Below are 16,907 nucleotides of genomic sequence, written 5' to 3' on the forward strand. Positions count from 1 at the left end.
TCTAAAATAGAATATGAGGGGGCCGACTTCTCTGGGCTGTGGGAAGTGCAATTATCAGAGATACCCCTTCTAAAGAAGGATTCAGGGGGCGCCTGGGTGGCTCAGTCGGTTAAGTGTCTGACTTCGGCTCAGGTCGAGATCTCACCGTTCATGGGTTGAGCCCCCGGGTGAGGCTCTGTGCTGACAGCTCGGAGCCTGGAGCCTGCTTTGGATTCTGTGTCTCCCTCTCTCTCTCTCTCTCTCTGCCCCTTCCCCACTCAGGTTTTGTCTCTCACTCTCTCAAAAATGAACATTAAAAAATAAATAAAATAAAAAATAATAAAATAAAACAATGACTCAGGATGCTCTTGTTCCGCCTTAAGTCTGAGGGTGGTGTAACGTGAAGGGGTGTATCTGCGATTGGAGTGCTTTCTAAAATGGGCCCTCAGAAGGGGTCTTGTCCTGAAGATACAGTTAAACATCTCAATAGTGATGGTGGTTACATGAAACTATACAGGGGATAAAGTTGCATAGAGGTACACGCACACACACACACACACAAATGAGTATGTATAACTGGTGGAATGTGAATAAACTCTATGGTTTGTCCCAGTGTCAATGTCATGAGTTTTATATTATACTTACTATATTTAGGCAAGATGTTAACACTGGGGGAGGCTGGGTGAAGGGTACCTGGCCACACATTTACTTGCAAATTCGTGTGAATCTATAATTATTTCAAAAAGTGTTTTGTTTGGGTTTGGTTTTTTTGTTTTTTGTTTTTGTTTTTTTTTTGGTTTTGTTTGTTTGAGTTGGGCAGGGGGTACTCAGAACACTGGAGCACTTGATCTAAAACAGTGCATTACGGATGGCCTTTAAGCTAGATCCGATGCAGAGGCAGTTCCTGTGTGTCCAGGCCCAAAGGTGTCCCTGAAGAAAAGGATGAAGTGGGCAGATTCAAAATGAGTATGGAGTCTAGGAGGGCCTTCTGCTCCTGGAACCTCTGTGTGCGTCCACGTGAATACCCAGCCCCTTTTCTGGGGACCTGGAGGGTGAGTGGGCAAATGGGGAGGGGAGCTGTGGTGGGCCCCAGAAATAGGCCTGCAAGCCCAGGAAACTCTGAACAGCTGCACACTAATCTGACTGCCGGTCCCAAACCATACTGGCCTTGTTCAGCACCACCGCAGCTGAATTCAGCCTTCCAACAGTGTCGATCAGGCACCTGCTGTGCACCTGGCACTCTTCACTCCTTGCCTCACGCCATATACAAAAATCCAACTCCAGATATAGTGTCCATCTAAATGTAAGAAGTCAAAGGTTTTATTGGAAAATATAGGAAAATATTTTCATTATCTTAGGCACAGAGTTCCTAAGCTATATTCAAAAAAAAAAAGTTAACTATTAAGGGGGAAAAAAGATAAGTTGAACTACATTAAAATTAAAAAGGCATATTGGGGCATCTGGGTGGCTCAGTCGGTTAACTGTCCGACTTCAGCTCAGGTCATGATCTCACGGTTCATGAGTTCAAGCCCCACATCCGACTCTGTGCTGACAGCTCAGAGCCTGGAGCCTGCTTCAGATTCTGTGTCTCCCCCTCTCTCTCTCTCTGCCCCTCCCCTGCTTGTGCTCTGTCTCTGTCTCTCTCAAAAATAAACATGTAAAAAAATTTTTTTTTAATTAAAAGGCACGATTAAGAATGAAAAGCCGATCCACAGAATACATTGTGGGGCCACAAGCGAATTGTCGAGAAGGAATTCTTGAGGCGTTTTCAGTGCAAAAAGGTGTTTTTATCGTAGCACAGGGACAGGGCCTGTGGGCAGAAAGAGCTGCACTGGGATTGTGAGGAGTGACTGATTATATACCTTAGTTAGTGGGGGTTAGGGATAGTGTAAGCCACTAAGGAATTTGGAAGCAAGGCTTCCAGGACCTTAAGGGGCTAGCTGCTAAGATAAGGTTATTTAATACTGCCTAGTAAGTCACTAGTCAAGAGACCCTTCAAATGTGTACCAGTGGGCCATGTATTTGAAGGATGATTGCTAACATATCTTGGTGGGGGGAGGGTTTACAGTTATCAGAGGGAAGTCACACCAGAGCAAAGCTAGAGTGGTAAAACATTAAAGGAAGTCCTTGAGGGAGCTGTAGGGATACTCGAATCTGCATGCTTTAGGAATCCTGCCTGGAGACTATGAGCCACAGCAAAGTCCAGCTTTGTCCTTTATGCTGCCATCAAATGGAATAAGATATATGCACTACATATTTCTGCCTGCTAGGAAGAACGAGTTTCCTCCGCCCTTCCAGATCCTTCCAGCTGAACTAAGAATCGAATCGATGCAAGACAAATCATTAACTTCGTACATACAGGGAGTCCACACAGACACGGAGAGGCAAAAAGAGGTACCTATGACATTCCGAACTAAGGAGAACTGGGTAGGGGGTCTGGTGCTTCAAGGGGACAGAATACAATTCACAGGAAGATGAAAAAGAGTAAATGTTTGTGAAGTGTTTGCGGGGCCACTCAGAAACAATGGGACATACAGTTGATCAAACAGCTGCTAAGTTTCTCACTGTCTACCCTACCTAGTTCATATCATAATACAATTATCCCTGGTGATACCTCTCTTCCTAGAGTAGGTCTTCTATCTCAATTCTTTTTGGGCTGTTGTGGGGCAGGTAAAGGAGCTTCTCCCGAATCTTCTGGGTTTTGATTGCTTTTAACTCAAAGATAATCTTCATGCCAAAGTGGCCCATTCTGAAGCGGCCTGCCCTTGGCCCCTACACAACAAAGAGTTTGTGTTCTAGGTGTGCTGTTTCAAAGGGGCACATGCACCCCAATGTTTACAGCAGCTCTAGCGACAATAGCCAAAGTATGGAAAGAGCCCAATGTCCACTGACAGATGAATGGATAAAAAAGGTGTGGTATACACACACACACACACACACACACACACAATGGAATATTACTCGGCAACCAAAAAGAATGAAATCTTGCCATTTGCAACAGCATGGATGGAACTCGAGGGTATTATGCTACACGAAATTAGAGAAAGACAAACATCGTATGACTTCACTCATATGTGGAATTTAAGATACAAAACAGATGAACATAGGGAAGGGAAGCAAATATATATATATATAAACAAAGAGGGGGACAAAGCATAAGAGACTCTTAAATACAGAAAACAAACAGGGTTGCTGGAGGGGTTGTGGTTGGGGGGCTGGGCTAAATGGGCAAGGGGCATTAAGAAAGATATTTGTTGGGATGAGCACTGGGTGTTATACATAGGGGATGAATCACTGGAATCTTCTCCTGAAATCATTATTGCACTATATGCTAACTAACTTGGATGTAAATTAAAAAATAAATAAGTAAATAAAATTTTAAAAAAAGAAAGGATTTGTATCCTCCCTATGTAAACTCTTACAAGGCCATTCGAAAAAGGCAGATGATTGAAAAGAGAAATTGGCAAAGGGCTTGGGCTGATGATTCACAAAAGGGGATATTTAAATAATAATAAACATCTGAGAAGGCATTCAACTTCTTTAGTCATCAGCAACATGCAAATGTGGAGAAGACACAAACCAAGTGTTGACAAAAGCATGTGGCAACTGGAACTCTTAATGTCCCGGCTGATACAAGCATGCATTGGTGCAAGGCTTTGGGAAACAGTCTGCTGTAGATGTTAGATGAGTCCACTGCAGTATCTACTGAAGCAAAACATGCATACACGGCCCCGCCACCCCATCCCCCGGCATATACTTCACTGAATTGTGCGTGCATGTTCACACACACACACAAAAATGAACGAGAATATCTATGAGAGCCAAAAAATGATGACACACACGTCCACAAACAGTAGGATGGATAAATAAGTGGTAGTAAATTCAGACAACAGAACACAGCAGTGAGAATGAATGAATGATTGCTATACGCAGTGACATGGATGAATCGCTCATAATGTCGAATAGGGGGAGACACAAAAGAGAAGGGGAAAAAAGAAATCAGCTTGTTTGATTCCTTGTTTGATTTGCTTGAAGTTCAAAAAACAAGTTGTAGAGGCTGCTTTTAGGCAAACAGGTTTGAGCAGTAATAGAATGCAGAGAGGGCCACAGCGACTACCTGGCTGAACAGACAGGACAATCGGGTGACCCACTCGGAAATACCCTTAATTCCTAACTGACCAGTGGACTACTTACAACCAGGCACAGGTACCAAAAAAGGGAAAGTTCCATAAGTCAGCATACTTTGTCACCTTCCCCCTTTCAAAACACCCCCCACCCACTCCCTCCTTGCAGACAGCCTCCCCCCTGCTGTCCTGCCCACCACTCCCTTGTGGTGTATTCCATAAACTTCTATTTCCTTTGGGCTGCCTTGGGTGAATCCTTTCAGTGCTCAGGCCGCAGGCTGAGCATGATTGTCACCTGACATTTGGGGGCCCCCCATCCAATTGGACAGACACCACACAAGTGTTAGTAGTTAGCCCTTAGGGCAGTTACTGGGAAGGGGCGTGAGAGGGTTTCTGGGCTGCTGGTTATGGACCTGGGTGGTGATTATACCGGTGTCCTTGCTTTGTGTAAATTCCAAGGGGTACATTATACTTTGTATCCTTTTGATACATATGTTGTAGAAACGTGAAAAGTTTGCTTAAAATAATCAACATTGCACAAAATAAGAATCACTTGGGTAAGAATTACAAGAATTAACTGAGGTTATTTATGACATTGTTTATTGCATTGGTAAGTCTTTACTAAAAGACACTGCACATAAACAAATAGAACTGGAGCTATAAAGAATACATCAAAATGAGGGGTGATAAAAGTAATGGCAAACTTAAAAGGTAGCATTTTTATAAGATGTAATAGTTTTGTTCAGAAAGGACACATCAGAGTAGTTTCAAAGGCAACTTTACATTTAATAAAAAATATGTGCAAATATTTCCAAATGTACACAATTTGATTTTTTTATTTGTTATAGACATTCACATACAACACTGGAATCTTATCCTATAGGTTAAAAAAAAAATAACAAAAGACAACCTTAATTTCAAGTAAAATTTTCATTGACAACACAAATTTAAAAGTATGGTTACTATTCACAACATGCACAGAAAAGACAGCATCCCTAGAGTGTCCTTGGGAAACAAGTCAGATAGACTGTGGTCTTACGAGTGGGACCCAAGATTTTACAAAACTCTAGCCTTATTGTAAAATTTAAGTTTGGTATGTCCTTCAACTAATGAGCAAAAGGGCAGTGCATATTTCCTCAATCAAACAGAGACATTCATCCATTTTTTGCAAGACTGTTATATTCAATCTTATAAGATTTGTCACTTTTATAGGCAGGTATTGATGTGGAAATGAGATAATATTATAATCCTGTTTAGGGTATTCCCAAAAGAGACATCATTCTAAATCAGTGGAGGACAGTACAACCCATGAGCGTGAAAGAATATTGCAACATCCCAATCCATTGCAACTCACTTGAATTCCAATACACAGAAGCAGAACGTGTGGGAGTTAGGGGAGATGATGGGGCCACCTTTAGGTAACCAGTGTGGTGTGATCACTGAAAATAATTCTTCCGAAGTAGATAACTTGTTTCTGATTGTATTTAAGAAGAAAAACGGGGAGAAGACATACTGCCTTTGAAGAGCCAAACACATTTGAGAATTTCACACGTTTTGTGCCAGAGGTACAATGTAACTCTCAACCAGGCAAAACACCGTCTCAGTTGGGGACCTGACTATTTCTTTTCCCCTCAAATTTAAGTACAACTTCATTCATTCCAGTGTGAAATGTATGGTAATAGTCCTTGGGACTAAAGCCTATGTATTATATATAATACCTAGAAAATTGTTGGCACTCAGAAAAGATTAAAAATAAAAGACGCAAAATGTTCTGGTTTAAAATACGGATTTTTACGAACCTATGTATTTTCTGGATGTCTGGGTGGCTCAGTCAGTTAAGTGTCTGACTCTTGGTTTTGGCTCAGGTCATGATCTCACAGTTTCGTGAGTTCGAGCCCCACATTGGGCTTTGTGCTGACAGAGCAGAGCCTGCTTGGGATTCTCTCTCTCCCTCTCTCTTTGCCCCTCCCTCACTCGCTCTCACACACTCTCTCTCCCTCTCTCTCAAAAATAAATATATAAACTTTTTTTTTTTTTTAATTTTTTTTTCAATGTTTTTTATTTATTTTTGGGACAGAGAGAGACAGAGCATGAACGGGGGAGGGGCAGAGAGAGAGGGAGACACAGAATCGGAAACAGGCTCCAGGCTCCGAGCCATCAGCCCAGAGCCCGACGCGGGGCTCGAACTCACGGACCGCGAGATCGTGACCTGGCTGAAGTCGGACGCTTAACCGACTGCGCCACCCAGGCGCCCCTATAAACTTTTTTAAAAACTATATATTTTCTATGTATATAGTCCAAACAAGTTTTTTTTCTTTTGATATTGAGCTCATTTAGAATGCTCCATCTTTAAAAACTCATTTAAAATTTGTTTTATATTTATTTATTTTTGAGAGACAGAGTAAGACAAAGTGAGACTGGGGGAGGGGCAGAGAGAGAGGGAGACACAGGATTGGAAACAGGCTCCAGGCTCTGAGCTGTCAGCACAGAGCCTGACGCGGGGCTCGAACCCACAGACTGTGAGATCAGACCTGAGCTGAAGTCGGACGCTCAACCGACTGAGCCACCCAGGCGCCCCTTTAAAAACTCATTTTAAACATAGATTTATAATCAGGCTGTTCACTTTTTATTTATTTATTTTTGTTTGTGTTTGGAAAAGTGGTCAGAATTCTGTTAAAGATCACTTGCTTTACATCTTGCTAAAATTTTAGAGAAAAATATCAACTCAGTCTTATAAATGTATCAAAATTAGGGTTTTTTTGTCCAAAATGACACAATTTTTGCATTAGATTTTAAGTAGAACATACCTCTATAGACCTGTACACAGTGATCATTTCTATAAACTCAGGTAAATTAAAGCTGCATGTTTAAGCTAGAGATAATCTGTCATACATTGTATTTGATCTTAACTGTGATCCATGATTATTATCATATCAAATATGATTTCTACAAGCCACAATAATCTCATTGCTTCACTTCTCTGAATCAGTGTTTCTAAAAATAGATCAGCCTGTTTCTGAAACTTTTATTATTATTTTTTTTAATGTTTATTTATTCTTGAGACAGAGACAGAGCGTGAGCGGGGGAGGGGCAGAGAGTGAGGGAGACACAGAATCCGAAGCAGGCTCCAGGCTCTGAGCTGTCAGCACAGAGCCCGACACAGGGCTCAAACCCACGAACTGTGAGATCATGACCCGAGCCGAAGTCAGATGCTTAGCCGACTGAGCCACCCAGGCGCCCCTAAAATAGATCAGCCTGTTTCTGAACCTTTTAAGTGACCCTTTTTTTTTTAAAGTCTGGTCACATATAATAACACTGATTATTGAGTACTAAATTTGCGTTTTAAAAACTTTGTTGATGTATTCACTAAAAGTGGTTTTTGAAGACCTTTATTGACGAATGCATTAATGATTAAACTTCTTCATTTATTCAGTGCCACCATACACTGTGATCGATGCAGCTCATGGGAATCGAGGTCAGTCAGAAATTGATTTTTTCTTAGGATAATCCTTCCCGACTCACCTGCCCACAGAGACTGTTGGGGCACACTTACCCCGACTACACAGGGGTACACCAGTCCCCACTAGAGCACTGTTAGCAAATCTGATATGAAGGAACAGCAGCACAACATCAGCAGATCCTGGACATTGCTAAATCACCTGGATAATCTTCACCGTTTTGCGCATTGTAGAGGTAAGCTATTTACTTTATAAATCAAGCCTTAAAAATAAATCTTAGTCGTTCTCTTTCATTGGCTAAGAAGTTAAAAAAAAAAAAAAAGATTTTTTAAAAAAAATCGAATGGAAAGAGAATGAGTGTCTCAAGTCCAAAGAAATAGTCCATGCAGAAAATGTTTGCATAGAATTACGTTGGTGGGTAAATTCTGCCTTGCAGTCCCGGCTTATAGCAACCTCCTGAGCCCACTTTCAGGAAGCAAGGCTACGCATAGCCTGTGGAAACAAAGGGGAAATGAAACGTTCATACAAATGAATTCTCCTTTGGTCTACATTATCTCTGTGTTTTACAAACAGGATTTCATAGTTTGGGTTACTCACGTCTACTCATCCTAGGTGTGCATGGGGTAAAAACTTAATTTTGTACCTCATTACTCTCCACTTGGATTTCTTTAGAAACAGTAAGTACTGTTTATTGAGCACTTACTATGTACAAGAGACTAGTATTCCTTTGCATGCATCCTTTAATTTGTACAACTCTGTTATACTGTTTCTATTTCACATGAAGGAACTAAAATGAAGACTCGGCAAGTAATTTTCCCTGGGCTACACAGCCGGTGAGTAGCAGATTTGGGACTAGCACACAAATCTGTCTCGTTCTAAAGCTCATACTTTTAAAACCACTCCACTGTACTCCTTTGCTAGCTATAGGTACCCTACCTGAATCCATTACCTGAATAAAGATGCCGTTAGTTTATAGGGCAATCCAAAAAAACTTCTGTAATGTGGCAACTTCCTAACTTCCAATTTTGATGAGTGTTTACTCCACTAAGTCAGCCTTATAACCATAATCACAAACTGCTAAAGCCGGAAGTACTTCTAAGCTCAAGAATGACATCCCCAGGCACCTGGGTGGCTCAGTCAGTTAAGCATCTGACTGGATTTCAGCCAAGGTCTTGATCTCAGGGTCATGAGTTCAAGCCCCATGTTGGGCTAAGAATGACATTCTTAGACTCACTAAGCTGGTGGACTAAGGAGGTAGGACCTCTGATTTTCACCCTAGCAATGTATTTTCTCCACAAAAATCTCCGCCTGTCCTCCACACTACCTGATTTTACCATAGGGGTTCGAATGTTGAGAACAACATGTTTATCAAGATCTGGAATAAGGCAGAGAAGGCAAGCTGATCAGATTTGCATATGACGCCAGTAGGATGGAGAGATCGTATGCAGGTGAGGAGTTCAGAATTCGAAACTGTATCCACAAACTAGAACCAACAAGATGTAGTCTGGTAAAAATATGTGTAACCCTGCTTTAGGGTCAAAACTCAATTACATAAATATAAATGGGGAGCCTAGCTGGGCCATAGTTTGTGTAAAATGCCCAAGTTTGTTGTTGGCCCCTTGCTCAATAGTAGCCAAGATTTTGATGTGGCTGCAATGAAAATAAACACATTTTAAAGTCACAGTAATAGACATATCTTGACAAGATCAAGGTAGATTGTGGTTGCATAATCTCCATGCTGACCTGACTCCATCTGGGATCTTATGTCCCCTTTTTGACTAGAGAAGCATTGACAAATTTTGTGCCTGAGGAATAAAGGGAACTGGAGGAATCTAGCCTGAAGTGGAGTCTGATGGAACATGAGAGCTACCGTCAAATATATAAGGGCTGTTCAGTGGGAGGGTTTGTGTTGCTACAGAAGGCAGATCTCAGTCCACTGGGTAGTTACTAAAGAAAGGCTGCATCTAGTTTTGTAAGCAAAACTAACACTTGGAGACATCCAACCATGTAACAAACTCCCTTGAAAAGCTACCAGTTGCCAATATCTGGAAATGTTCACACAAAAGCTAAGTCAACATCCTTGGGGATGGACTAGGAGAGATCTCTGCACAGGGCTAGTATGTGGATGTCTTGATATTCCAAGACATCTTTCAACCTTAAAGTTTCTATGCTCTTCCTTTGTGGGCCCCATCTTACTTGATGGTGGAACCATAGAGTTCAGTCAGATACTACGCTTCGGTCAAGGTTCTTAGGAAGAGTCTGATGTCCCAAGAGCATGAGAAATACATGGCATCAATCTTGAATGGAGTGTCCTCTTTACCATTGTCAGTCAGATAAAGAAAGGGTCCTGTGCCTCACATACTTCTCTTGAAGCTTATGAAACTCCCTGGCCTCAGGTAGGAAAGGAAGAGGATGTATGGGGAGGCTTAGGTAGAAAACCAGGACCAGTGTGCTGGCTGCTTCTAGTCACTGATCATGCCTACATACCTGGGGCAAAGGGTCCCTAAGTACTTAATGCCCCCAAGGGATAATTCTTGTTTTCCACCATTTTCCCCTTTCTATGAAGCCATCCTTCTGGTATTTTTTCTTAATTATTTTCCCTGAATTGTTTTAATCAGACGTAGTCACTATTTGTGTTATTCTGTTGATTCAAGATTTAATCCAAATTATTTTCTTTGAAAGAAACTAATGACCATACCTCATCCTGGACATCAAGTTCTTCTTCAATCAGCTCTGCTTCCATTAATTCAAGAGGATCTTTACAGTCTTGGATGAGCGTAATCTTGACCAAGAGAACAGAGAATATTTATTGGAACGATAATGACATCAGCCCATCAGCCCACCTGATACCCCACAGAAAATTATCTGAGGCTTCGCTGGTGTTTCTCATCTATGATCTACATACCACAAAATCCTTCACAGCTTTCTGTTCTTCTGCATTTCCCACCTTAGAATTTTTCCCCATACTATTTTTTCACATTCAAGTGTGAACTGGCACCGTTCTCCACTGTCTCACCTCCTTTTCAGCTCTCTTCTCCAACCTCTGAAGTGTGTACCTCTTAAGAGTCACCCTGTCTGCCTAAATGACTCAGGACTCAGTCGTGTTTTTCTTTCAATGGCTGAGCTGAGAGCACTTAGTACACCCTCGAGTATACAGCGAATGCCCAGCGGAGGGCTTGTGACCGATGACAATGAACAGTCCCCCGCTGAACTGGATGGAGATTTTACTGGAGGTGGAAGACCAGAGTGTATGGACCCAGTTGGTTTTGGGGGAAAGTTCTGCTTTTTAGCAGTAACGTGCAATTTAACCTTCCACACAGAGGAAACCAATAGCAATTTGGGCTTTGTTTTATGTGTGAAGAAGGATATTTCTAAAGCAACTCCAAACGCGTACCCAGGCAAGAGTGATGTTTCAAAGTGCTTTTCAGCTACTTTCCACCTCAGACATAAATAACCCAATTTTCTTTGCTCGTGCAGAAATGCATCAGGGACTTGTTGTCCTCTGTTGCGGATGGTCATGACATAATGGGAAAGTTAGAGGCTGGGTGTAACCACAAGTTGAGGCTATCCTGGGATAATCCCTGTGATGGTCAAATAAAGGGACAGGGAGAGGGTCATATCACTGCATCCGCAATCTCCATAATATGCAAGTTACACTTCCTGAAGGAAAGGAAAGTACCACAGGCAAGAATTTATCATCATTTGCTAGACATCTACCACATATGGGACTTTGTGCTAGACACTGAAGTCACATAGAAGTAGAAGGTTCCTGGTATAATGGGTCACCAGTAGCGCTCATCCTCCTATCCAGTGACCTGGTAGATGTATGATAGAAGCACTCATTTATATGCAGTCTAACATTTGTTCAGGGTCAAAAAATCCATCTCAGCCACTCTCAGTGCCTCCCTGACGGCAGACAAGATGGAGTCTAGCCCTGGGAGGGGCATGCTTGGTTAGTGGTTTCTGTGATACTCCTGGCCTGAGAGCTTGAATCAGAAGTAGGGTATAAACAAATAACAAAATAACCATTTTCAGGTTGAGAAAGAATTTGACACCTCAGGTCTAGACACTTTTAAGTGAGGTGCTTTTTTTGTTTTGTTTTGTTTGTTTGTTTTTTAGATGTTTTGGATGATCCTGCTTTGGTTTTGTTACCTGTGAGTTAGAGGATTTTAAGTTAGAAAGTGGAGGAAAGTTTATGAGTTTTCTAAGATGAGCATCTTGCATGTAGCTTGCTTTCCTTTTCTTCTTTTTTTTTTTTTTGAGATTTGTGATTTTACTACCTTTTTTTTTTTGTATGTAAGATCCATACCTTGGTATTTAGTGCTAATATCCACCCCCCACCCCCCAGCATTAAGAGGCCTCTCCACTAACAAGAGCTAAAAAAAATAATGCACTATTGTTTTCTAAGCTAGTTTTACTTCAAACATTAACTTCCAATATACAATAAAAACTTGCTCATCTGAATTTTAGAAGAGAAGGAAGCAATTAAAAATATAGTACATTGTGTCACTGGAATAATTACTATTGTTGCTATTTTATAAGTGTTTGTTTTAATTTTTCAAATTCACTGTCAGAGGGTCCATGAGAGAAGAGGTTCTTGGGCCAGGCCCAGTGACTCAGCCTAGTGACCCAGCCTGGAATGCTTGGCTGTCCGGGGTATGTGTCGGGATAGTTGACAAAATAAGGAAGCTCATGGGAAACCAGGGTCTATTCTATTTTCTGGGAAATTATTAACTCTGGGCTGACTCATGACTTTTCTTTTTTTCTTTTTCAAAGATCACTTATGACCTAAAGGATTCTATTTAAAGACATTTATCACTGAGGTTTTCCAGATGGCTGAAAATTTAAATTATATATACAATTGTGCATTTGTATACCCATATCACAGAAAATCCAAGATTCGCCACCTATATTCTAAAAAGACATTATTACAGTGAATGCCTACTTTTATTAGTAAGCTCACACGTTGTAAAATAAGTATGCACCAGGTACTACCAGGTGCTTTCCTATAAACTATCTTATTTAGTCATCCTATTAACCCCGTGAGGTAAATGTTTTTACTCCCATTTTACTGATGAAAAAACTGAGGCCCTGAGAAATCAGGCAGATGGCCCCAAATCCTACTAGACTGTGATTCAAGTGTCGATTTGTGAAAATCTTTTGCTCTTTACAGAAATCCTCATAGTTTAGGAAAGATACTTATGTAGAAAGCTTAAATGTTTACCGTTTCTAAAATGGAATCTTGAACCTCTTGGGATTTAACCTGGTTCTGTAGATGGAGGACAGCATCATGGACCGTCAAAAAGAATATGTCCTTTCTAATGTTATCATTAAAGAAACCACATTTCTCCAGTTTTTCTATCATATGATCTTCAAAAGAAAGAGATGACGTTCAGTCTCTAGCAAAACAACACATGTTCGTAACATCAACCAATACTAAATTTTGTCAGCCGCTCCTTTTCATTTTGTTCCCCTCATTTTCAAAATGTGACCCTGCTCTAAACTGACTGAGTTTCTTTTCCAGAAGCGCAGGGAATGGTTATGCCATAACTGGTTGTGGGAGACAGCCTCGACTCACAAGCACGTGGTTTTGCCAGGGTACCCGTCCTCAGGCTGCCATGATGAGCCTGGCTGTTAATGACTCACAGCTGTGCCATTCTCTGAAGAACTTTCCTTGGTCACTGGTTTACACCCCAACCTTGGGTGGCCTACAGCCTTTTACTGACTGATATGAGGGTAAAAATGCTGGCCCCCTTACCTCAAGGAAGGGTAAACTTCTGATGCTTTTCCTGCTTTGTGTTCCTTTCAAACTCAGGCTAAGGTAGACTTCTAAAACAATGCCTTTGTCCAGCCTCTTTCCCTGCCCTATGCTGCCTCCAGCAGTCCTGCATGAATTTCTCATGTATACTCTCAATAAGTCACTTGCCCAAGAATCTTTATCTCAGGGCCTATTTCTAGAGAACTCAGTCTGAGCACTAGCATTTTCCTATACACATACACTCGTACATAGAGAGACACAGACTCAGACCCTAGAGGAGCCTCTGCTTCTAAAGAACCTAAGTCATCCCCATGGTAAATTCTCTCCATTGGCCCTGTACTGTTATCAGGACATACATTTCCACGGATTACCAGCTCTACTGCACAGATTGGAAGTAATATTTTTCCAGGTTTCAAAAAGGCCCTCCGAGTAATTGCATAATGGGTAGAGTTTTTGTTTGTGGCACTGAAAAATTTTGGAAATTGATAGCTGTAATGGCTGTGCAACACTGTGACTGTACTTAGTGCCACTGACTTAATTGTCCACATGAGCATGACCAAAATGGCAAATTTTATGCTATACATCTTTTACCACAATAAAAAATAGTTTGAAAAAAAGGCTCTTTGGACATCATGTACCCACACTCCCAAGGTAGAAGAAAGGGCTCAGCAGAAAGTCTTATAGGTAGATATGTTTGTGCGTGCATTTACCTTGAAGCGATGCAAAGTACACATTTACATCAATTCTTTGAAATTCTTTGACAATCTAAAAATTTAAAAAAGAATTTGTAACAGTGAGTGACTTCATCTGCCCATAATTCAGTAGCATTCAATTACTCGTTCAGGAGAAACTTGAACACTTTCATGGTTAATCAGGACTTTAAGGAAAGTTGATTACTGGAGGAAAGTTCATTATTAGAAAACCACAGAAGTTTTCAACCTACAGTGATGGTATGATTAGGGATGAAAAGACCATCTCAAGAGGTGGTAAATCCAGTGCACAACAGCACAGGGCTCAACAGCACAGAGGCGATTAAAGAATGTTTGCGGAAGAAAGGAAAGAGGGGCATACAGGAAGCTTCCTAACATAGTCCCTGCTGATTGGAGACAAGAGCATACATTTGTATCTTGCAATGGAAGATACAGGCGTATGGATATGTGGCCATTGGATTCCAAATGTAAAACTGACCTAAAAAGGTCTCTGTATTTTGACTGTATCAATGTGAATATCCTAATTGTGATTTCTGTTCTATGGCATTGCAAGATGTTCCCAGGGGGAGAAACTGGATAAGGGTTTTCATAGGATCTCTCTGCATTATTTCTTAAAACTCCATGTGAATCCACAATTATCTCAAAATAAAAAATTTAATTAAAAAACTCAAGATACAGGCAAAGGCAATATTGGGAAATAAGAACAAAGCTGGAGGTATCATAATCCAGGATTTTGAGATATGCTACGAATCTCTAGTAATCAAAACAGTATGGTACAGGCACAAAAATAGGCATATAGATGAATGCCTATTTCATTCATATAGAAGAAATTTGTATATGTATTCATATAGAAGAATACAAGATAGAGCCCAGAAATAACCCCACACTTAAATGGTCATTTTTTTTAATGTTTGTTTATTTTTGAGAGAGAGAGAGAGAGAGAGACAGAGTGCAAGTGGGGGAGGGGCAGAGAGAAGAGGGAGACAGAGAATCTGAAACAGGCTCCAGGCTCTGAGCTGTCAGCACAGAGCCCGACGCGGGGCTTGAACCCACAGACCACGAGATCATGACCTGAGCTGAAGTCGGACGCTTAACCAACTCAACCACCCAGGTTACCCACACACTTATGTGGTCAGTTAACCTATGGCAAAAGAGGCAAGAATATACAATGGGGAAAAGACAGTCTCTTCAACAAATGTTGTTGGGAAAACTGGACAGCTACATGCAAAAGAATGAAACTGGATCCTACCTTACACCATACACACAGAAAAACTCAAAACCCAGCAACCTACTCAACGGGAGAAGATATTCATAAATAATACACCCAATAAAGGGTTAATATCCAAAATAGAGAAAGAACTTATACAACTCAATACCCAAAACCCCAAATAATCTGATTAAAAATGGGCAGAGGACCGGAATAGATGTTTTTCCAAAGAAGACCTACAAATGGCCAACAGACACATGAAAAGATGCTCAACATCACTCATCATGGGAAATGCAAATCAAAACCACAATGAGATATCACCTTCCACCTGTCAGAATGGTTAATATCAAAAAGACAAAAATTAACAAGCATTGAAAAAACTGTGGAGGAAAAGGAACCCTTGTGTACTGTTGACGGTGATATAAATTGGTGCAGGCAGCTACTGTGAAAAACAGTATAGAGGTTCCTAAAAAAATGAAAAATAGAAATAACAAATGAGCTGATAATTCCACTACTGGGTATTTACCCAAAGAAAATGAAAACACTTGTTCAAAAAGATATACGCACCCCTCTGTTTATTGAACATTATTTACAATAGCCAAGATATGGAAGCAACCCAAGGGTCCATCAATAGATGAATGGGTAAAGAAGCGGTGTACACACACACACACACACACACACACACACACTAGAATATTACTCAGCCATAAAAAAAAAATGAGATCTTGCCATTTGCAACAACATAGATGGACAAAGAGCCACGTGAAAAGATGCTCAACATCACTCATAATGCTAAGTGAAATAAGTCAGAGAAAGACAAATACCATACGATTTCACTCATACGTGGAATTTAAGAAACAAAGCAAATGAGCCAAGAAACAAAAAAACCCCAGAGTCTTAAATGCAGAGAACAAACTGGTGGGTTGCCAGAGGGGAGAAGGGTGAATAAAGGAAATTAAGAGTACCCTTATTGTGGTGAGCACTAAATAATGTATAGAATTTGTTGAATCATTATATTATTCATCTGAAACTAATGTTATACTGTATGTTAATTATATTTCAGTAAAAATGTAAAAATTAAAAAATCAAGACATGAGAACTATGGGCAATAATAAAAGAGAACTTCACATTTTAAGGGAAAAAAAATCAAGACCTCTGTTTGGAGATATAAATAAATAGGTGTGGGTGTGGGAAATATCCTGGTATTAGATAAGTTAGTACTCTCCCCAAAAGTAATTCATTAAACCCTTTGCCCAATACAATCTACAATGGATCTGAACCAAAGACGAGAGTAAAGTGCACAGTAAAGAATAAGATTTATGTTTTCATTTATGTGCTCAAATGAGCATTATAATAGCCACGTTTTCTAAAAGAACTGGAATAGAACCTGTCAGTGTGTGTGTGTGTGTGTGTGTGTGTGTGTGTGTGTGTGTTTAGAGAGAGCACAAGCAAGGAAGAGGGACAGTGGGGACAGAAAGAGAATCCCAAGTAGGCTCCACACTCAGCATGGAGCCCAATGTGGAGCTTGATCCCACGACCCTGGGAATCACAACCTGAGCCAAAATCAAGAGTCAGATGCTCAACTGAGCCACCAGGTGCTCTGCAACTGTCAGCATATTCTTGAACTCTTCTGTCAAGTATAATCACTTTTTCTGCCTAACCTGCCTACTA

At 40.8% G+C, this 16,907-nt stretch overlaps 1 protein-coding gene across 1 annotated transcript in view; it reads right to left on the reverse strand.

Annotated features, from left to right (window-relative positions):
• Positions 1 to 7,755: 7,755 nt before the first annotated feature.
• SLC26A4 (solute carrier family 26 member 4) overlaps positions 7,756 to 16,907 on the reverse strand; it is a 50,235-nt gene continuing 41,083 nt past the window's right edge. The window contains exons 17-20 of the mRNA XM_049642789.1: positions 14,030 to 14,084; positions 12,786 to 12,931; positions 10,260 to 10,343; positions 7,756 to 8,053 (exon numbers count right to left, since the gene is read on the reverse strand). Of these exons, the coding sequence (XP_049498746.1) occupies positions 8,030 to 8,053; positions 10,260 to 10,343; positions 12,786 to 12,931; positions 14,030 to 14,084 (309 nt within the window). The 3' untranslated portion in view covers positions 7,756 to 8,029. The remainder of the gene's footprint in view (positions 8,054 to 10,259; positions 10,344 to 12,785; positions 12,932 to 14,029; positions 14,085 to 16,907) is intronic.

This window comes from Panthera uncia, chromosome A2 (genome assembly GCF_023721935.1).
Source record: "Panthera uncia isolate 11264 chromosome A2, Puncia_PCG_1.0, whole genome shotgun sequence".
Taxonomy (NCBI): domain Eukaryota; kingdom Metazoa; phylum Chordata; class Mammalia; order Carnivora; family Felidae; genus Panthera; species Panthera uncia.